This window comes from Brassica napus, chromosome C9 (assembly GCF_020379485.1).
Source record: "Brassica napus cultivar Da-Ae chromosome C9, Da-Ae, whole genome shotgun sequence".
Lineage (NCBI taxonomy): Eukaryota > Viridiplantae > Streptophyta > Magnoliopsida > Brassicales > Brassicaceae > Brassica > Brassica napus.
The window spans coordinates 50377587-50401847 of record NC_063452.1 but is presented as its reverse complement, the minus strand read 5'-3'; the positions used below and the strand labels follow the sequence as shown (position 1 = coordinate 50401847).

Below are 24261 nucleotides of genomic sequence, written 5' to 3'. Positions count from 1 at the left end.
ACTAATCAAATTTTTTTGCAATAAGTTCCAAGTGTATAATTATAACACATTAACATTTGAAATTCACCCAAGACCATTAAATTACTAACATACACTGTAAAATAATTAAATCATGAAAAAATATGATGAATAATACACAATTGCACTTTTAATAGAATTTACGACGTAGACTTCAACTGCAGTCTACCTTTGTAGATTTACAAAGACGTCTACACTTATTATCTAACACCAAAAATTTATAGTTGGCTCTGACTTGATACACAAAGGCGTACAAAGTGTGTCTTAGCTAACTCGATCAAGTTCCGCACTTGTCTATCATTCGTGACATGCATAGGAGGAGTATCCGGAGCCATTTGTTGTAAAATGACGTCTGGTAAGGAATATGTTAGCACCACCTTCTCGATTTTCTTGTCCAGACCATAATCTTCTAGTGCCATTTCAAGAAGTTCACCATGTGTAAAACCACCCGATATAAGAAACATTCTCCCTCATTTCCGATTATTGACCATAAACTCCCGCAAAGAGCCTTTCACCACCCATTCTCCGTATACAACAGGTATCTGAGCCATTTCCTGCAAAAAAATACAGGTTTACATAATCAGCAAAAAAATATTTCATGTTTCATAAAACTATAAACGAAGACTTACAAATACGTCTACAATTATTAGCTAACAATATTGTCAAATCAAATGAATTACACTTTCATAATTAAAAAACATTTTCTTTTCAAAATCACTCAAACCCATTAGGATTAACTAACACACACTGTCAAACAAAAAAAAAACTAAACAAATTTAATGAATAAAACACAAATTCACATTTTTATAGATTTTTCTATGCAGACTTAATATTCAGTCTCTGAAGATCTAGACGTTCGTTTCAGTTTACAGACGTAGACTGTCAGATAGGTCTACTCTTTGGGTTTGTTTTTGCAATTGACCATTTTATGGGTTGCTTTCTATAGTTGAAAAAAAGCTGTGATTTTGTACATGTAGACTTTCATTTCAGTCTACAATTTAAAAAGGTTAGTTTTTGCAATTGACCAGAATTCATCCAAGATTTAACTTTCAGAACCATACTTCATATGCAGTCTACATGTTTGAATTTTTTTGAAAGAGGTTAGTTTTGCAATTGACCAAGTTTGACTTCCAATCAGTAGATTGAAATGAACGTCTACGGGTGTGTAGACTTCTTGTGAAGTCTACTCTCAAATCCGACGGGTTGGTTTTGCATTTGACCAAAATAAAAAAAGTAGACTTTATATGCAGTCTACATTTTTTTTTCTAAGATAAGAAGACTGCATATGAAGTCTACAATTTAATAAATTTTTGATTGCTTTTTAAAATTTTTGGTCAAACACAAAACTAACCTATTCAACGAAGTCAAATTTTTGGTCAAATGCAGAACTGACCTTTTATAAACTTTGTTGGCAGTCTACATTTTGTAGACTTCCGTTGAACTCTATTTTCCGTTGAACTCTATTTTGAAAAGTCAAAAGTTCGGTCAAATGAAAAACTAACCTCTTTTAGGTAGACGTCTTAGTAAGTCTACCGAAAGTTTTATTTTTGTTGTCAAAGGTAAAGACGGAGACTATTGGGGAAGTCTGCGTTAGAAAAAAAATTTGTTTAGTCAATTGCAAAACTAACCCGTGCGTTGACAAATAGACTGCATCGTAAGTCTCCATGGAGGCGTAGACATACAAAACAGTCTACCGTCGCGACACAGATCTGAAAAAGAACGAAAACCATGTAAATAGTTATCTTTTTCCTGTGTAAAGCTCGTTTCCAACCTTTTCAACCGTCCAAACTTCAAATATGAGCAAAAAGAAACATCTTTGACTATTCACTAATGAAGAAACTCGAAAATATGAAGTTTGTGATTATGAAAATGAAAGTTATGAGAGTTTTTTAGATGGAAATGTAGAGGAGATGAGAGGAAATGAAGTTTTTTTGGTTAGAATGAGAAAAAAAGTGGTTGAAAACTGAATTCTTGAGCTTTAGAGCTCAAAAATTGTGGTTCATGGTGGTTGGAAAAATTGATGATGATGACATTTTTGTAAATAAGAAAAAATGGTTAGGGTGTATTTGGTTTTTTGTTAATTTCGAAATTAATAAAAAATTAAATAAAAATGGCAATTTTGTGAATAATTCAAAAACATAGGGATAGTATGAAAATTTTATTGATGAATAGTAATGACAAAAAAAAGAGGTTTGTTTTGGGTTTGACTAGAAATTGTGGGTTGGTTTTGAAAAACACCCATATTTTTTTTCAGTGTGGTTATTATCAAATGTAATTGTAGATTTAAATGTTAATTATATAACATGATGTATGATAGACGAAGAATTGTAAATAAGAGTTTAAGATTGAATGATACATTGTAAATAATCCAAGATTTTGGGGAATTTTTTTTTTTAAATCACCAATAGACAGCATAAGAAACCTAAAAAGGAACATAGATAATAAAGAGAAAATTCAGATTTAAAAGAACAAAAACAAACACAATGCATTACAATTTCTGGTTTAATAATTTAAATGAAGCGGATATTTTATAAATTACACTTTTTTTTTTGATAATTCAGATAATCCAGACACCCTGGAGGGAACCTGACTAGCGCCTAAGTACACCTCCGCATTAGGCATCCAGACATTTTATAAATTACACTTAATATAGATTATTCAGTTAATGATTTAATTCATACAAATAATTTGATTAGCATATATGTATGACTACAACCTAAAATACAAGTATAACCTAAGGAAATTAATATCTAAGTTAGTATTAAATTGAAAAAAAATTGTCGTAAAAATCACATAATATAAGGTTTTCGTTAATGGTCATGCTTTAATAAGAGAAATATCACTAATAATTTGAAATAATTAATTAAATTACTGCGTACATACTACAAAATTCTTGGTTTGAATTAAATAATTTATTTTGTTTTTTTCTCGGCAAATGGGCTTTACTAAATTTTGGTATTGTTTGTTATTTTATATTATTTATCACTATCATATTATATAGAGAAATTTCCTAGGATAACATTTATTAAGTTTTTGTCACAAAAATAGTTTTCAATGAAGAAAATGGCCAAAACAAGTTTTATTAAAGGACAAAAATATATTTATGCCATGGGGTTAAATAATCTAGACTTAGGGTTTAGAGTTAAGAGCAAGATTTTGAGGAAATGGTTTCAAATTTGTTTTTAAAAAAATTAAAATTTTCAAATAAAAAGAAGTTATTTTGATCATTTTATTTATTGAATGCTATTTTGTGACAAAAAAACTTTAAAAATAGTTATTTGAGAGAATTTCAATATTATATATATGTATATATATATAGCTATTTTAATAGGAAAATTGTCAAAAATACGACATTCATAATATCATTTTTTATGTTAACTTTAACCACTCTTACGTTAAAAATAGAATACCTGTGGTGGTTGTCAATTTGTATCCTTTCTACGACAAAGTTACTGCTCCTGGTGGGATCAGTTTTGAGGATGGGATTGAGAACATCGACATTGGTGGTCCTGCTATGATTAGAGCAGCTGCTAAGGTATATATATATATGCGCATATGAAACTTATTCCTTATATTCATATCTTGATGATAAATGTTGTTGGACAGAACCACAAAGATGTCCTCATCGTTGTTTTGGAGTATCTCAAAGGAGGTCAGAACGACCAACAATTCCGCAGCAAACTTGCGTGGAAGGCCTTTCAGCACGTTGCTGCTTATGATTCCGCTGTCTCAGAATGGCTATGGAAACAGGCTGAGGGACGTAAGTGCTTATTTTTTATGTGATCCTCCTTACACTAGATCAATATTGGTGTCGTTTCGTCTCCGTTTCTTATCCCCTGTACCGCTACGAGGTTAATTGATTCACTGCAACCACGATTTCTCCTTCAATGCTTCTTCCCTCCGTTCAAGGCGGTGCATCTACAACTATAAAAAGGTTAGTCTACTTGAAAAGTTTTGTTTTCCAATAAAATGGCGAACTCACGCTCACAGAGGGTCTGATTACAGAGGAACTCAAGCGGACATAGAGAAGCGTTAACGAGATTGAAGGGAGCAGTGGCCATGTTGTCGACGGTGATCAGCATGTCAATACTACGTAGATGGTGATTCAGGCGGCGGCTACGGCGGCTTTGGGAGTCGGAAACCGCTTGAAGTACAGGCTCGCACTGGTTCCACTCAATCAGTCTCCACTTCCGGTAAAATCAACAACCTGATATCTGTTTTGATTATAGTTCAAAACTTTTTATATTTGTTGTGATTATTTTCCTTTCAATTTGGTTGTTCTGTTTTTTTTTTTGTTTTTTCCCTTATTGTTTCTACCTAAGCTTTATGTTTTAGTACTGGAGAAAGAGCATCCCAATAACAAATTTGTTGCTGTTCTGAGTGAGTGATTCTCCTCATCTTAAATATTCTTTTATACCTTACCCTTTAAATCTGTAAAGTTGTATTGCGGTCAAATTTTCATAGATAATCAGGTTGGAGATGTAGCTGGCTGGCGGCTGCTGGGGACAAGTGGATTTCATATGTTGTGTGTCTAATACGTGTGTTTGACAATAATGAAAGGATGTAAATCAAAGACTGAAACTATGAGCTCCAAGTAAGGTTCAGCCTTATCCCTGGATATCTACTTTGATTTATGCTGAAAGATCAGCCTAATAGATTTGTGCCAAATATTCTAATTTTCCATATCACTTTGTGCAAAGGGATACACTAAAACAACTTTCATAATGTAAGGAAGCTTCTCTTTGGGTGGCATTTGGGGATCTCTCACATTTATCATATGGTTTTGATGATTTATATATTAAATTGCTTATTTTGAAGAAAATAACTTGGTCCGTAGAATACTTTTGTCCACTCAGACGCTAAAACTCACTTCTCTGATTTTTTTTTTTTTTGTTAATTGGTGATCTTTTGATATTTTCGGTGGGTAAAGAATGTGATACTAATACCATAATGCATTGGTACTTTCTATGCAGAAGTTTAGACACGTGATCGAAAAAAGAACGCAAGATGTTGCAGTGAAACTGCAGAAGAAGATGGAACGGAGTGTTGAAATTCTCTAATTGAAGATCTCACCGGCAGTCACGGCGGAGAAGAAGGGCACTACCATGAACTACCGTATGAACCGCATAATGAATATCCCCTACAACCTGATCACATGACCACGCCACTGTTGTGTTAGTTATCTTTCGTTCATTTGCTCTTTTATCCACTAAACTGTACAAACAACAGAAGAAACAAGTTTGTATATACATAAATTCACAATCCATGACACATGCTACACATGATATTTATAGTTTGATGTTGCTTATGTCAATACAAAATACAATTTTTTTTTCCTTAAAAAATAAATACAAATTCTGTCATTTTTTTAGATGTGATGTTATAATCTAATGCTTAAAATGTTTTTATTTTAATGGATTTACGTATCACACAAATAAATATTTTAATTATCACATTATGTTGACATAAGAAAAATTATCAAATTATAATATATTGAAACATTAAAAAATATAAAGATAACTCCAGTATAAAAAAAACAATGGTTTGTTTGTACAATATATATATATATATATATATATATATATATATATATATATATATATATAAATTATTAATTTAGAATTTTAGTGTGAGCATAAATTTTTTTAAAAAAATATTATCTTATCTTATCGATTTGTCTTATATTTCGAACCGGTCTAATTTGAAATAAAATATTATTTTTTAATTAAACGTTGTTTTATTGAATATTAATTTATAAAATTTCTATTGTATAAACCATTTATTTGTAAAAACTATATTTGACTTGGAAATATATAAACTATATAAAATAATTATGTATCATTACAACAACCTAGAAAACATATTTGTCAAATAGACATTGACACATTTATCCGGAATCTAAGAACCAAATCAAACTAAAAACAAGATTGGGTTTGGGTTGGATATTAGAGAAGGGTTTTTTAGAATTAAAAAAAAAAATTGAATCGAAAATTTAATGGGTGCATGAATTCCTAGATTTAGTTTTATAATAATAAAATATTTTAAAATACTCTTTATAACCCAAATTACTCAAAAAAGAGTTGCTTGAATATTTCTTAGCCACAACAATATCCTAACAAAAAATGATTTCGTAATTTTTCTCAAACGGAAATTATATATAGTTCAAATTTCGCGCGTAACGCGGACCGACCCTAGTTATTATTATACTTTAACCAAAACTAGATCTCGATCCGCACAACCGCGCGGGTTTTTTTTCATTTATTTATATATAAATATTTTTTTTTCAATTCTAAATTGGTATATATTATAATATATATGTGTCTATCATTTTTAAAACATAATAAGTTTACGGTATATTTTTTTCATTGAATAGACTGTTTCAAACTTTCACATGTATTTGTATCTTTTTCTATATATATATTTTTGGATTATTATTTCATTATTAAAATCGTAACTATAAATATATATATTAATAAAATATTATTTTATTGTCATATTCAAAAATATTGTAATATTTCACGAATTTAAAAAGTTTTTAAAAATTAAACTTTTCGCTTCATAGATTTATATTATCGAGTAAATAAAAACATTTAGTTTTTGTTTAATTTTTTAAAATAAACTATATAGTTTAAAATTTGTTTTCATTGGTTTAAGGTAGTAAAGATTAATCATTGTTAGATAATATAATTTTTGTTATTTAAAAAAAAATCTTTATAATTTTAAAAGTTAACATTGACAAATATTTAAATAGTTAAATATGGAAGTATAGTATTACAACATTAAATTATATCTAATTAATTTATACTATATTTAAATTCAATGGATCATCTATTGTTTAAATCCAATTATTGATAGCCCAATAAAAATTTCTGGTAGGCCCAATATTTAAATAATAAGATTATAGATTAAATGTAACATGATTTTTTATGAATAGGTCCATTAGGACCATTTTTTTTTAAAATCGCACATGAATCAAGGTTATGACTTTTGTTTTAATATATAAGACTAGATCTCGACCCGCGCAACCGCGCGAGTTTTTGTTTTCATTTATTTTTATACAAATATTTTGTTTTCAATTCTAAATTGGTATATATTATAATATATATGTATCTATTAGAAAAAAAGGAATAAAACATTTATTATTCAAAAATCGTATATTCGAAGATTTAGAAGGTGGCAAACAAGTTTCTTATATATTATATTAACTAAACAAATATTTTTAACTAGATAAATTAAATGAATAGTTATTAAATTTTGAAAGATACATATATTCACTTTAAACGTGAAATCAAATTTTTATATATTTAGTGGTAAAACCTTTTTGGGAAATTTGTTTTTTTATACCAAAATAGGTAACTATGTCTCATTAGCCTAATTCATATTTTGTACCACTTTTACCTTTAATGTCATTTAGTAGTTTTAAAAATAAATCAAATAAATAGTTTTACTGTTGTAATTAGAGAGTTTAGAGACTGAATATTTCTGTGTTATTATTAATGAACAATGGAGGTTCCTTTATATAAGGATTACATGATAAAGAGAAAAAGAAAGTGTACATATCCTAATCCAACAGGAAATAGGAAAACTACTAAAACATAATAATGGAAAGATTACATCTACTAAGAAAAGGAAAGGGTTTCCTTTTCTCTAAGCTTTGTGGCCGTCTTTCTCTCTCCTGAAGTCGGCTCTCTCTCTCTTCTCTCTAGGCTTCGGCCGTCCCTCCATCTTCTAGGTATTGGGCCGGTCTTGGACCGGGCCTGGTTAATGGCAATCCATTCCATGATTTATAACACTCCCCCTTGGATGCCATAACCATACAGGATTCGTAGTACGCTTCATGTTGCCTCATTAAAACCTTATCAGGAAAACCCAGTGGGACAAAACCATGATGAAGGAAAAAGAGTACAACACGCACTACTCCCCCTGATGTGAACCTTACTGTAGGTTCTACATTCTACGCATCTTGGTGCGTGATATTTCCTGTATGTATAGGATGGGAGTAATCGGCCAGTTTCATTACTGAACCGTAATTAGACCATTTCAACTTCTTAGGTCGTTTCTCATGTCCTTTGACATTGAGTGTCCCGGTAAAGCATGTGTGCTAAACAATATGAACCATATTGTCCTCGGAGATCACTATTTGGTCTTTGCAAATCGTGTTTGCATATGTCCATAGTCTAGACGTGATCGTCTACTATCAATTGTTCTTTACTTTGGCGATTTATGGTTACCATCGACCATGTATCAATCTGGCCGAATCATGACCGGGTCATAGACCTCGTCTATAAGTGTCCACTACTTGCCTTGTGGAGTTTATACGGCAGCAGACCGTTCTGCTATGCCGGATCCTTACTTAGGGGATCTGATGTCGGATTGCAACCTGATGGTTGATCTACTAATCCGTGATCAAGGGATAAGGACCGGATGCCTTTTAGCCGATGGGCCGGACGCCTTTAGCCGGACACCCATATAGATTTATTATATGCCTCTTTTAGGTTTAGTATAATCACAAGGAATTTCAAATATATGGACTGTATTGGATTGTCTTTTATACAACTCCAAGATCATGCGTGATCACTTTATTTTACATACTATAGGCAGCTGCTTTTCCGTCCATGAATCAGCTTAGGAACAAAGCTGTTCTTTCAATTTATCCAGTGATCCATATGCTGCTTACTACATCATTTGTATCTAATTTCTTTCTTATGACCAGACCATTATCAATTTCAAAATCTGTAGCAGTATCCACCACATAGGAGTTTATCTCCTTATAATCTGTTCCTTTGATCTCTGTGAGTACCTTGTGTAACAAGCTTTAATATAATGATGTTAGTAGGAAAACATGAACACCTTTACATCATGTACATCTCTCACGGTTTCTTTACTTCTCACAAGATCCATCCATTTCACTGGTTGATCAGATGGCGTTTCTGTATATGTATATGGCCAATACGTCCATCTCTCTTTTAGATACCTTGAACCTCCACGTTTTATCTTTTCTAATCTCTATGATCTTTTATGATTGTATGAGTACTCATTCGTGGGTTCATGATCCTCGTTCATATCTTTATGTTCAAGTGCTATAACTTTATGTATCTTTATACAAATGTGTGTGTGTGTCGACACTTTCATGTGGTTCCATTATGTTCCAGACATGATCTATAGATTTGAGATCTTATTATCCAGGACCTTTATTACCTTGTAGCTTGGCGTCCCAAGACTACATGGTTTGGTACCTTAGATGTGTAGCTGCGCAGCCTTTTCTCAATGTCTGTTTGGTTTCTAGTATGATCTCGGATCTATCATTCCATGCACCATTCCTTTCTATCCGAGATCCCTTTATCTTATGGAACACTTGGTCTATCTTGCATAGACTCTATAGCAACTTGATTATGTCTCTTCTAGGACATTCATTTGGTGCTAAGCTGGTTAGTCATTTCTCGGGTCAGTGTCTGGCATTTCGATTAGCTTCTCAATTAGCTAGCTTTATATAATCTTTCTTTGGACGTCTTAAATTATAATCTCTAGTCCGAGGATCTTTGCCAAGACAATGATGGTTTAAAACCTTTTTTATCATTCTTTATCCAGCTTATAATCTTTCTCCTTTATTGTTTGGATAGACGGATGCAATCCGTGTACTTGGCCACAATCTGATCACCCATGTTTGGCTCAAGTTTTCTTTATAAATCGTGGGAGAAAGTAATACTCCTATCCAACATATATTCTCAATCCTCTTCTGAGGTTCCATCTTTAGACGGCACATATATGTATGTGGTGGCTTATTCAAAATCTCTTAAGATGTTGTATGTCTGGTTTTATGACCCGTATTTAATCTGAGATGGGAATATCTATGCTCACTTATATGGCCTGATGCATATTATCATTCTATACATGTAAATTCATAATGTTCCAAGCTTATAGACTTTAGAATCTTAGTCTTATAGATTATGGCTTACATGGCCGAACTTTTTATAGGAAATGGCCTCTCTGGCCGGTTATGGCCCTTGTGGCCGACCTGTTCATAACATGGTCTTCTTTGGCCGAGTAATGGCCTTATGGTTTGGCCGTTTTAAAACATGGCCTCTACGGCCGAGGAATGGCCTTTTATGGCCGAGTAATGGCCTTTATGGCCAAGCCATTTATAACATGGTCTTTAGACCATAGCGGTACACGAACTTGTAGTATTGATCATGGGTTTATCCTCTCTCCCCCTCATGACCATACTATAAGGACGTGGTGCTTGGGACAATTAAGCCTAATGAGTTTCCCTTTGTGTACATGTTTCACAACGTGAGATCTTTTACGGGATAACTCTGTGCCTTTTCAATCTTTGCATCGAGTTTAGACTTTAGGATGGCTAATCCTATCATGCCAGATAGTGTAAAATTTCGTGGTGTATCTCAATATGGTCACCACGGTTCTTGCCTCTCATCATACTGATCTTATAGCATAGTTTAAATCAATAGAGATCATTAGGTATAGTCTCGACCACTTTCTTATAAGGTCTTAGGCGATTTTTCTTTCAAAATCTGAAGGAACTTGTTTCCTTTTGTTTGCCCATTGTTTCTACTTAGAAACCATATTATCATAACTCAAAGGGTCACATATTATTGGGTGTATCTAATGTCCTTTAGACAATGCCTTAGCCATAGTTTCTTTACTAGGCTCACTATACTACTTTCACGATTTCTTACTTGGATATTATGCCCTTTAGGCAATTCTTTATCAGAAAAAACATTCATATGTTCAAGTAAGATCATGCAAGATATAATGAAATCAAAATCAATTCTATTATATATATATATAAAATCGTGAAACATCAAAGCAAATCATAAAGGAATAAGACGTCGTATCGAAAATTTAGTCCTTGAGACAATCAGAAGTCTCAAAGTCCATCTGGTCATTTTTAGGAATGTCGGAATCATTATCGGCCTCATATCCGGAATCGTGAACCATGTGAGCCTCAGGGTTCTTGTTCTTAAGACTTTCTTGGTAGAGCTCACATAAGTGCTTAGGGGTTCTACAGTTCTTGGCCCAATGGTTTCCCATTCCACATCTGTGACAAACGGATTTGATCGAGTAAGACGGTTTGGATATGCCGCCTCGACCACGGCCATAACTACCTCGGCCACGGCCATAATTGGAACCACGACCACGGTTATTGTGGTTTCCTTTCCGGTCGGTCGAGTAGTTGTCTCGGCTGTTCGAGTAATTGTCACGGCCATGCCCCTTGTATCCACCTCGGCCTTTGCCGTGTGATCTCTTGTCATTTTGGACATAGTTGCACTCGTTGGGATCTTTCCTTTCAACCTCATTAGCCCCCGGTAATGGTGCTGTTCCAACAGGTCTAGCTTCACTGTTCTTCATCAGGAGCTCATTGTTTGCCTCGGCCAGAAGCAGACACGAGATCAGATCAGTATATGTGGCGAAGCCTTTCATTCTGTACTGCTGTTGCAGTATCACATTCGATGAATGGAATGTAGAGTAAGTCTTCTCAAGTAACTCTTCTTCGGTTACTACTTCACCACAAAGTCTCAGCATCGAGACCGTCTTAAATAAGACTGAATTGTACTCATCCACCGACTTATAATCCAAGAATCTGAGATTCTTCCAGTCGTTTCTAGCCTTTGGAGGTAACACCATTTTCTGGTGATCATATCTATGCTGTAAAACATCCCAAAGTTCTAGTGGATTTTCCATTGTGATGTACTGATCTTTTAGACCTTCAATGAGGTGATGGCGTATAATACTTATAGCCATGTACCGATTCTTATCGGTCCCATTGTTGCCCTTGATGATAGTATCACCAAGTTCCTTTGACCTTAGACTGATCTTTGTATCTAGCGTCCACTGCAAGTAGTTATCTCCGGAGAGATTAAGGGCCGCATAGTCTCTGTTTGAGATTTTCGACATCTGAATCACATCATCATTAAAAATTGAGTTTCACAATGTGATCATGCGGCCGCAAGATATATTAACAAGCTCGGCCACAAACATGTCTTACGCATTTATGAAAAACAATCAATCTAGAAACGACCATGGTGCGATCAATTCATCAAGCCACTCGGCCATGCAGTTATATCTAATGCAACCGGTTTCAAGATTGTATAAACTACATGCTGGTCAATTCTTATTTAAACAGTATGAATGCAATCCATATTCAGATTCATATGTATGCAAGAAATCCTTAATCAATCCTAGGGTTTCTGATTTAAACACTAGTAGGATTCGGTTTTAAGATTAAGGTTTCAAGGCCTTTTAAGATTTAAAACGAGATTTAGAGTTTTAAACATTTAAACTTTCAAACAATGCGTCACGGCCAAGGTATATGCCTTACGGCCAAGTAGGAGCTACACGGCTATTTAGTTCAATTCAATGTCATCCTTAGAGTAATATCTAGGTTCAATTGCAATCAATCAGGTATGATCAAATTCGATTATGAAAGCAATAAGGCCACACGGCCATGAGATGATATAATCAAGATCTTTATCAAGTTTAATTAGGATTTTTAGTTTAAACATGTCAAGCAATACAGATTCGAGTTTAAACAATCCTATCAATATCTCTAGGTGATAAACAAACAATCAAATTTCAAATCGAACAATTTTAAAATCGTTTTTCCAAATTAGGGTTTCAGGGGATTTCGACAACTTTGATCTTTGATCAAGGGGGTTTGATTTGAGATTCAAAATCATTAAGACTTTGATTTTAATTGATCAATGGATCAATCTCGAATTATAGTTTAGGAGATCGGACTTATTCGAGCTCTGATTTACTCTTTTAGGGTTTGATCTATTTTTCCTATGGCTTTCATCTTTAGAGTTCTGATTTTAGGGTTTCAATCTTTACAAAACAACCATGTTCAATTCATGTTCTCAGAATTAGGATTACCTTTGTTTTGCAGATTGTAGAACCCGGACCTCCAAGATGAATGGATGAACCTCGGACGCGAGCAGCGACGCGGACGCGAGCTGCGACGCGGACGCTAGCTGTCTTCTACCTATCGGGTCTCGGGTTGGTTGGTTGGGAACTCAAGCTAACCCTAATAAAAACTGTAATCTGAGGTCGTCTAGGATCAGGAACACCTTAGGGCTGGAGCTGATCGGATGCTGATGAGCTGGAACGCAAGCAAGAACAATTTAGGGTTCTTCGGGGTTAGGGTTCCAAAAGACCAAGGCGGCGCCGTGTATTGTTTCTGCGATTGTGGGCGCGTCCGAGGTCGGATCGACAAACGGTTTGCGCTGATGGATTCGTCTCGTCAAGAGCTTCAATTTGATATGTGGCTCGCTGTCTGGTTCCTCGGAGTTTGAGAGATAGATCGATTTTAAGTTGCGCTTGTTTTAGAGTTTATGTGTGACGGATTTTAGGTTAGGTTTTGTCTCAGGGTTTTTGGAGTCTATCGTGCTGATAACGTGTTGTAATTAGAGAGTTTAGAGACTGAATATTTCTGTGTTATTATTAATGAACAATGGGGGTTCCTTTATATAAGGATTACAAGATAAAGAGAAAAGGAAAGTGTACATATCCTAATCCAACAGGAAATAGGAAAACTACTAAAACATAATAATGGAAAGATTACATCTACTAAGAAAAGGAAAGGGTTTCTATTTCTCTAAGCTTTGTGGCCGTCTTTCTCTCTCCTGAAGTCGGCTCTCTCTCTCTTCTCTCTAGGCTTCGGCCGTCCCTCCATCTTCTAGGTATTGGGCCGGTCTTGGACCGGGCCTGGTTAATGGCAATCCACTCCATGATTTATAACACTCCCCCTTGGATGCCATAACCATACAAGATTCGTAGTACGCTTCATGTTGCCTCATTAAAACCTTATCAGGAAAACCCAGTGGGACAAAACCATGATGAAGGAAAAAGAGTACAACACGCACTACTCCCCCTGATGTGAACCTTACTGTGGGTTCTACATTCTACGCATCTTGGTGCGTGATATTTCCTGTATGTATAGGATGGGAGTAATCGGCCAGTTTCATTACTGAACCGTAATTAGACCATTTCGACTTCTTAGGTCGTTTCTCATGTCCTTTGACATTGAGTGTCCCGGTAAAGCATGTGTGCTAAACAATATGAACCATATTGTCCTCGGAGATCACTATTTGGTCTTTGCAAATCATGTTTGCATATGTCCATAGTCTAGACGTGATCGTCTACTATCAACTGTTCTTTACTTTGGCGATTTATGGGTACCATCGACCATGTATCAATCTGGCCGAATCATGACCGGGTCATAGAGCTCGTCTATAAGTGTCCACTACTTGCCTTGTGGAGTTTATACGGCAGCAGACCGTTCTGCTATGCCGGATCCTTACTTAGGGGATCTGATGTCGGATTGCAACCTGATGGTTGATCTACTAATCTGTGATCAAGGGATAAGGACCGGATGCCTTTTAGCCGATGGGCCGGACGCCTTTAGCCGGACACCCATATAGATTTATTCTATGCCTCTTTTAGGTTTAGTATAATCACAAGGAATTTCAAATATATGGACTGTATTGGATTGTCTTTTATACAACTCCAAGATCATGCGTGATCACTTTATTTTACATACTATAGGCAGCTGCTTTTCAGTCCATGAATTAGCTTAGGAACAAAGCTGTTCTTTCAATTTATCCAGTGATCCATATGCTGCTTACTACATCATTTGTATCTAATTTCTTTCTTATGACCAGACCATTGTCAATTTCAAAATCTGTAGCAGTATCCACCACATAGGAGTTTATCTCCTTATAATATGTTCCTTTGATCTCTGTGAGTACCTTGTGTAACAAGCTTTAATATAATGCTGTTAGTAGGAAAACATGAACACCTTTACATCATGTACATCTCTCACGGTTTCTTTACTTCTCACAAGATCCATCTATTTCACTGGTTGATCAGATGACGTTTCTGTATATGTATATGGCCAATACGTCCATCTCTCTTTTAGATACCTTGAACCTCCACGTTTTATCTTTTCTAATCTCTATGATCTTTTATGATTGTATGAGTACTCATTCGTGGGTTCATTATCCTCGTTCATCTCTTCATGTTCAAGTGCTATAACTTTATGTATCTTTATACAAATGTGTGTGTGTCGACAGTTTCATGTGGTTCCATTATGTTCCAGACATGATCTATAGATTTGAGATCTTATTATCCAGGACCTTTATTACCTAGTAGCTTGGCGTCCCAAGACTACATGGTTTGGTACCTTAGATGTGTAGCTGCGCAGCCTTTTCTCAATGTCTGTTTGGTTTCTAGTATGATCTCGGATCTATCATTCCATGCACCATTCCTTTCTATCTGAGATCCCTTTATCTTATGGAACACTTGGCCGTTTGAAAAGATTCAGTTTTCATATATGGAAAACGATTTTTCAGAAAGAAATAAAATAAAAATTGTGGGACATAAAGTGTGGGTTTAATTTTTTTTTTGATTTGAGGACTTTTTAGTGTTTTATTTTATTTTAATTATTTTAATTACTTATTATATTTTAATATTTAACAAATGTTTTGTTAATTGTAATTTCAAATTTATAATTGAAATTAAGGGGCATTATTGTCATTTTGAAAATAATTAGTCTAATGGAACATAAAGTATATGAGAGTAGTCTTATGGGACATAATTACCATTTTTTTGGCCTAAAAAAACGATTTTCCCAATTTTCTTTAACAACCTACACCCTCGACCAAACATGATAAATATAAAATGTGAGACGCAGAACGCACAAAGAGAATGAAAAAGTTGGTAGAAGGCATATGTTTTGGTTTTTCTTTTCTGAAAAAAAACAGTATATGGGTTTGGATTAAAGGTCCATTTGAAAGTTAATATGTAAATTCAACATAACTGATTTAAACGGTCCATACGTAATTGTAAATTATGATATATGGACAAAAATTTAAATTATAACAAAATGGCTCAATTCACTAACTTAAATTATTAGCTAATTATTATTTTTAAGGCTATACTTATTTTTAATGTTTCTGTCTAAGCATCAAATTTGTTTAAAAATCCTAATATAAAATTTGAACTTTATATACAACTTTAAATCAAATATAACATATCTTATATTATAACCCAGAGTATTTTTATTACTCTAATATGTTACATTTTAATGTTTATTAAAATAAAATGAATAAAATATAATAATCCACAACAAGATACACAAACTCATAACTTATGAAGCTTAGAAGCTAAACACATTGAAAAAGATAAACAAATATCAAAATTGAATAACATATAAATCTATAACGGGAACTAAAACAATTCAGTTGATTAGTAATAAAAGACTAAAATATAAAATAATGAAACAGAAACATCAGCGCGAGCGCGCGGATCAAACTCTAGTTTGTATTGAAAAAATATTGAAACCTTCATATTTTAATTTTGAATTTTACACTGAAAAAAATATCTTATTGAAAATTTTGTGATTAATGGTTTAATTTATTTTTGTACAACAAATATGCAAATGCTAATAAAATCATATGATCGTAGGATGTCTCAATAATAAATATTTATTTTAAAATATAATTTATATCCTTTTCAATATTATTTAAATTCAATTATGTATCTTATAAAATAAATAAAATTATTGTTTTGATTTATTTACCAAAAAAATTATTGTAAATAAACAAGAAGTGTTGTTTTTATTTATATGCTTAATTAATTTAATTATATATATAATACGTAAATAAACAAAAAATAAATAATAATATAAAAAATATTATTTGTATATATAATGTTCATTATGTGGAAATAGCATGTCTTAGCCTAACAGTGTAGTAAAGTTAGGCGTAGGGTTTTTATAAAACGGTCCGTATGATGTAAAGAGAACCATCATAAACGTGTAACCTGTCGGTTATAGATCCATTGTGTAATAATTTTCATAATTTGTAACTGATAAATCAGTGTTGAAAAAAGTTGTTAATTATATTCAAATCCCTTTTTGTACAATTTACTCTTTACTTCTTGATAGGACCATTTTCGATGGGCTTATTTTAATGTCAATTCAGTATTCTTGTTTGAATTGTTATTTTGTCTCAGCCCATAATACATGTACCAGTTTTTCTATGAAAATTGAAGCCATCTAGGTTCTACACGGTACCGGTTTGTGGAAACACCGTAGCTACTGGTTAAGATTTAAAGGTTTCTACACTCATGTATGGGGTTTGAATCCCAGATTATGCAAATTATTGTAGATTACAGAAAATCCAGGTTTCAAGTCTCGGAGATAGTGAAGGCTTAAAAAGAATCTTAGTATTTTCGGTTGTCGAATCGTCTATGTAATCTTTCTCGTATCATAATTGTAAGATCTCATAATAAATCAGCGTTAAAAAAAAAAATCAAACCCATCTAGGTTCAGTTTTATTTTCTACATTATCTAAAACCCACCTGAGTACCTGACTCAATTGCTCATGCTGAAATAAAACTGATTTTGATTCAAGACGATAGAGTTTATTTTTTAAATATGATTAAGCTAAATACAGTTATTTTGTTAGCTACATATGGAAAGTACGATATATATTATAACTAAAAGTCTAGAAAATGAATTTATACCATGGTGTATAAAAAACTATATGAAAATGTTTTTGAGATTATGTAATTTTATTAGAGTTAAATAGCGTTTTTTCCTGTATTTAAATGGCTTTTTTGAAAGTTCAGGATTTAAATGACGTTTTTCCAATTATTTTTATTAGAGTTATTTATTTAAAGAACATATCTGCTCCAACGGTAAAGCTACAAACAAGACGAAATGCACCAAGTCTCAAAGAACAAAATATTCTGGATTTCCCCATCTTTTGGTTTTACTTCTTCAAATTTCATTTCTTAGACTTGAAAAAGGTTGAAGAAAATAATCTCAACTAAATATCTTTTTTCACTTAACTATCTTTAAAGTACAACTTTAATATAAACAAGATTATCGCATAGTTGTTTTGAAATGTTCATTGTACTACACACCAAACTCCAACCCAAACACAAAACTATTATAAATAACCCACACGCACACATACAAGAAGGAAACCCTTACATCAGTTAATAATATCTCTAAACAATATGAACGACATGATGGGTGGATCTTCTCATGCGGCTCCGGCACCTTCACCGTCGGCGTTTTTCCAACATCGCCGACGTCATCACGGTGGCATGATGCACATGACCTTCTTCTGGGGGAAAAACACGGAGGTTCTATTCGACGGATGGCCAGGGACCAGTCTGACCATGTATTGGGTCTGCCTAGCCTCCATTTTCGTCACTTCCGCATTGTCAGAGTGGATTTCGCGATGCGGGGTCATGAAAGTCGGTCCAGCTAGCTTTGGCGGCGGGCTAGTCCAGACGTTGGTTTACACCGTGAGGGCTTGTTTGTCTTATTTGATCATGCTGGCCGTGATGTCATTCAATGGAGGAGTCTTCTTGGCTGCAATGGCTGGTTTTGGATTAGGGTTTATGATTTTTGGAAGTAGGTCTTTTAAGGACACTGGAAGTAATAACAATCACACCGAAATTCAATCACATTGTTGATTGATTCTTTGTAGGCTTTATTTTCCCCCGTTTAAATAATAATAACGAAAAAAAATTATTTCAAGATTTTAAGATTTTAGTATTTTTTTGTCTAAGATATAATTGGATTTTGTTTACGGTCATGTTGATTCAATAAATTAAACAAACGCTGGTTCAAGTCCTATTATTTTGTGTATTTATTTATTTTAACTTTGTTACATTTTAGGTTACTAATGTACGTATTCCTGTTTCATGAATTCAGAGGCTGAGGGAGAAGCTTCGATTGGTAAGAACTCAAAATACTCTTCGAATGAATTAATACTGATTAGAAGTTTCGATATTCTTTTTCCGGTTTATTATCGGTAATCTATGATTTTCGTTTGTTGATTTTATCAGTACCGACATTTCAAATATATCATGTTCAAAAGAATCAAATACATATTATGTGTTATAAATCAATTGGTGGATATCCATAACCGGCCCGGTCTATAACCAGCCCATACACTTAGAGAGAGAGACGGCCCAGCCCTAGAGAGAGAGAGGCGGCCGAGAGACTTGGAGAGGAGAGAGAGGCTGCTACAACTTGCCTATTTACTAATTCGTTTATGTTTATGATTTGTAATATTTCCTATTATTGTATTTCCATGTATCTCTCTTGTAACTTATATATAAAGGGAACACTTATTCATTAATAATATACAGAAACTTACAGTTCTAAATCCTTAAGTTTACAACACGTTATCAGCACGATAGCCTCTAACACCCTGAGCCTAAAACCAAATCGCTAAAACCCTAAAACCCTAAATGAAAAGGAATCTACCTCGGAACCTCGAAGAGACCGTTCTCCCAAAATGTGAGGACCTAGAAAACGATCAAGATATCAAATCGAAGCCCTGGCCGAGAAGAATCAGTCAGTGCAAACCGTTTGTCGATCTGACTACCGACGCGCCCTCACGCACAGATACATTGCACGCCGATTTGCTTTGGAACCCTAATCCGAACCCGACGAACCCTAATCCGTTCGCGACTCCATTCCAGCACGTGTGCAGCTCGCGTCCCGATCGTGTCTAAGCTCGAGGTTCATTCTTGGTGGTCCGGTTTCTACAAACAACTAAACTAAAGGTATTTCGAATTCTAAGAACATAATGAATCAAATTTGGTTGATTGTAAAGAATGAAACCCTAAAATATAATCTATAAGATGAAAGCCATAGGATAATAGATCAATCCCTAAGCGAGTAAATCGAAACTCTATACGTTCGATCCCCAAACCCTAAAAATCGAGATTGATCCATTGATCAATTAAAATCAGAACCTTAAAAGTTTTGAATCTCAAATCAAATCCCTTTGATCTAAGATCAAATTTTCGAAATCCCTAAACCCTAATTCGAAAACTATTGATTAATTAAACTGATTGATTGAGATTGAATTTGATCATCCTGAAATTGAAATTGCTTGTTAATAAAATCAAAACCCTAAAACCCTCATTCTGAAAATCGATTTTGATTGTTTGAAATTGAACATTGATTGGTTGATTTGATCACCTAGAACTATTGTTAGGATTGTTCAAACTCGAATCTGATTCTTTGGCTTGTTTAAACTAAAACCCTAATGACCTAGTTTAGATTATTTTAAAATCGAAATCTGAAACTACATATTAGGTTAAACTGTTCTAGACTTGATCATACTCGTGGCCGTGTGGCCTTGTTACATTCATACCATAACTTAATCACATTGATTGATTGCAATTACACTTAGAACTTATTCTAGGAATGGTGTTGAATTGAATCAAATAGCCTTGTGGCTTGATCTTTTCTTGGCTTATAGGTTTGCTTGTTTTGATTGCATCATGAAATGATAAAAACAAACCATGTTAGGATTGCAATTACACGACAAACTAAATGCATAAAAACGAACTAGTTTGCATCCATGGCTGTGCGGCTTGCTCATTGGCCGTGAGACATAGATCTTGGCTGTGAAGGCTTGTTTGATTGTTCGAACATAAAACCCTAATCGTTTAAACATTAAAAACTATTCCTAAAAGATCTAAAAATATTAATCTATAACTTCAGATGTCGAAAATCAACAACCTTGATTTCGCTGCCCTAAATCTATCTGGAGACAAATACCTTCAGTGGGCGCTCGATGCTAAGATCATTCTGAAATCCAAGGGACTCGGTGAGTGTATCACCGAGAACAATAATGCCAATGAAAAGGATCGTTACAGAGCCATCTTGATCATTCGTCATCATCTAGCTGAGAGTCTCAAGGATCAATACCTAACCATTGAGAATCCACTAAATCTTTGGACTGAATTGAAATCAAGATATGATCACCAGAGAACGGTGATCTTACCAAAAGCTTGGTTTGATTGGACGAATCTGAGGATCCAAGACTATAAGTCTGTGGAAAAATATAACTCTGCACTGTTTAAGATTGTTTCTAAAATGAAACTGTGTGGTGAAAGTATTACGGAACAGGATATGCTTGAGAAATGTGATATTACAACAACAGTACCGAGAAAAAGGTTTCAAAACCTATGCTAATCTTATTTCTTGTCTCTTGCTCGCTGAGCAGAACAATGAATTACTAATGAGAAACAGTCAGATGAGACCACTTGGATCAGCTCCACTACCTGATGCACATGCTACAGAGGACAATAAATAGTCCAACCACGTCCAAGGAAACGGCCAGCATGGCCGTGGTCGAGACAAATCGAATGGACGTGGCCGCGGTCAAAGATCCTTTGGCCGCGGGCGAGGAAATGGTCGAGACCATGGACGGGACAGTGGCTCATTTGGACGAGGCCATGGTCGTGGCCGTGGATCTTCTTTCAAACCCCAACACTCGACTAAATCAGAGAAATACGTGTGCCATAGATGTGGTATGAACAATCATTGGGATAAGACTTGTAGGACTCTCAAGCATCTTGTTGACCTCTATCAAGAGAGTCTAAGGTACAGGTACAAAACAATGTAGCTTGGGACGCCAAGCTGCAAAGTATTAAAGGTCCTGATAATAATGAATCTCAATCGATTATATCATGTCTGGAACAGAATGGAACACAATAAGGAATGTCGACATAAGATGATACAAGGTAGTACTTGAATTTATGAATATAAGCGAGGATCATTAACCCACGTCAATATAAGAGTGCGCACTCGTAGAACAGATTGAATGGAAACGTGGGCTTAAATAGTTTAAAGAAGAAATGCGTATTTGGCCATATGATTAAGACGTCATATGATGTTAAAACCAGTGGATATAAATGGGTCTTGTGAGGAATAGAAATCGTGAGATATAAAGCTAATGTTGCACAAGGATTCTCACAAAGACCAGTAATAGATTATGAGGAGATATACTCTCATGTGGTGGATGCAACTACTTTTAAAATTTCTCATAACTCTGATTATTTTGATTTATTTATTCTAAAATGATTGCGAATAAACAAGAGCTGTCATTTGATTTATATGTGCAAGTCAATTTATTACATAATAGTAAATGATTTCTTAGTTATTTAATATATAATTATTATTTATTATTTCATAATATGCAGAAAATATAAAATATAAAATAAATAATAAATATAAAATATTTATTCTGCATAAGGCGCAAATCTTAACATAAGTATGTATCTCTATAATAATTTTGAATATTAAACATTTTCTAAATCTCATGCCAAAATAAAAGAAAGAAATGAGAATAAACTCAAAAATCAATATTTATATTGAGCAATAACCAAAATGACAGAAAAATGAGAAAAATATCGAAGATAAATAAGATTGACACGTGAATGTAAACTTCTCATAAACATAATTAACTTTTAAATTGTTAAATCATGATATAAAATAGTAGGCATGAGATTCTTCGGCCTAAACTTTAGGCTTTTATGCGATAAATAATTTTTTGATTTAAAATATTTTTTAAAAATGTGATCAATTCATTAGTAAACAAATTATGTAATTAACAAAAAACGTGTTAAAAAATTGTTTAAGGGCCAAAAATATTAATTCGATCAATAATATAAATTTTATTTTCCTTACGATATTTCTTAAATAATTTTCATATAAATTTACCATGCGAAAGGTGCAAGTCTTATCCTAGTTCTTACTTATTCTATTATCAATCTTGAATAATCTTCTTTACTAAATAGGATTTCATATTTTCCTTTAAGTTCTACAACATTCTGATCTTTTTATCATTAATTTCCTACAACTTAGAGTACAACGGATATGAGAACCACATTTTCAACATGGAAATTTGTATTATTCAGAAACTTGTTTTCGAAACCACATAAGACTTAAGAAGCATTGTACTAAAGTCATTTGTACAAAAAGAACTTGACAAATAAACTTTCAAATGAACATATAATTTTTATATACTTGAAAGACAGGCGTGAATGGCATCTTACAATGACTTTATTAATGAACATATAATTTTTATATACTAAACCTATATCGTTTTTATTTTGAATTTTTTTTTATATATATATAAATAAATGCTTCATTGTTTCAACTGTCACACAAGTTGCTACTAACTATGGTAGGATCAATACTACATGTGAGTTGTCTAAGAGTTTGGTATGAATATATAGAGATTTAGTGATCAGGTAGGATAATACCATGAGTCATCTAGGCTTAATTACCAATATCCTCAGCTTCGCTCTTGATAGGGCAAGTTTCATGAATATATAAACAAAGAAATTCTTAAAAGAAAAAAAATTCTTAAAAGTAAAAGATCAATTAGATCTACGTAATAGGTGAGCTTGCATGGTCATTATATCCTCCATCTATTACGCAGGCTTATTGTTCTCAACCTGATAGAAATATAGAACAAAGCATTGTCACATGCCTTAATTTGTTTTCTTACTCCACTGTGGTCAATTAATAATCATTAAGCATAATATATCTTTCATAAATTATGTATATAATGTTAACTATTTGCTATAGTGGCCTACAGTATAATTGCTCTTTCATTTTTCGACCACTGTCTAAGATTATGATTATCGGTAAAATTCCAAATGGGTTCCTTAAGAATTTTTTTTGTTTTTATTTTCTTTTTGTTTTCTAAAAAAAAATAAAAAATAAAAAAGTAAACCAATTGCGGGCCGTCACGTGTCGGTGGGGCCCTCAAATAGTGCAAAACTCCCCAATGACCGATCCTTATTTTAGTGATTTTAAAATTTTTGTGGGACCCACGCGTCAGTGGGGTCCACAAACAGTTCAAAAACCTCCTTTAGAAACCATGGATATTTATGCTCTAAGCCATGTAAGTGACAAACTCATAGAGATTATACGACAAACAGAATCTAAGAATTGTGTATCAAACTAAAAGCTGGAAGGAAAAAAATATAACTCCTAATACCATATTGAGAACTTGATTGGCAATCAAACAAAAGCGGCTCTTCAAATTCTTCTTCCCAAAAATCTCTTTTTCTTTCATCTGTTGTGCAACTGATAACTTTAAGTGATCATTGCAATGACAACGGGACGTTATCAACTATGGCAGATTCTAAATCGTGTTCAACGTCTCTGACTTCTACATTTTCAGAAGATGAATGCATGTGGCAGATGTAGAAGGAGAATCACCTTAGGTGGTAAGTGATTTGAGAGCAATGCATTGCTTCTAAATTCGGTTATCAGCCGTTAAACATCCCCACACCTCTACTAAAACTCTGAATAACTTTGTGTTTCAGTTTGTGTGAGTAGTAGATGACCTGCTCAGAATACAATATGTTCCATCATGTTCAATCCCACTA

The 24261-nt window shown here is 33.6% G+C and overlaps 2 protein-coding genes across 2 annotated transcripts; one reads left to right on the top strand and one right to left on the bottom strand.

Moving 5' to 3' along the window:
* Positions 1-10878: 10878 nt before the first annotated feature.
* Positions 10879-11385, bottom strand: LOC106355968. Its single transcript, XM_013795824.1, has 2 exons — positions 11142-11385; positions 10879-11006 (listed from the first exon to the last, which is right to left on the bottom strand). Exons 1-2 carry the CDS (start codon positions 11383-11385, stop codon positions 10879-10881), a joined length of 372 nt encoding a protein of 123 aa, XP_013651278.1.
* Positions 11386-17957: 6572 nt separating this feature from the next.
* LOC106422885 (copper transporter 3-like) lies at positions 17958-18976 on the top strand. The gene has a single exon (XM_022705305.2). It carries the CDS (start codon positions 18061-18063, stop codon positions 18523-18525), a length of 465 nt encoding a protein of 154 aa, XP_022561026.1. The 5' UTR covers positions 17958-18060; the 3' UTR covers positions 18526-18976.
* The last annotated feature ends 5285 nt before the right edge of the window (positions 18977-24261 follow it).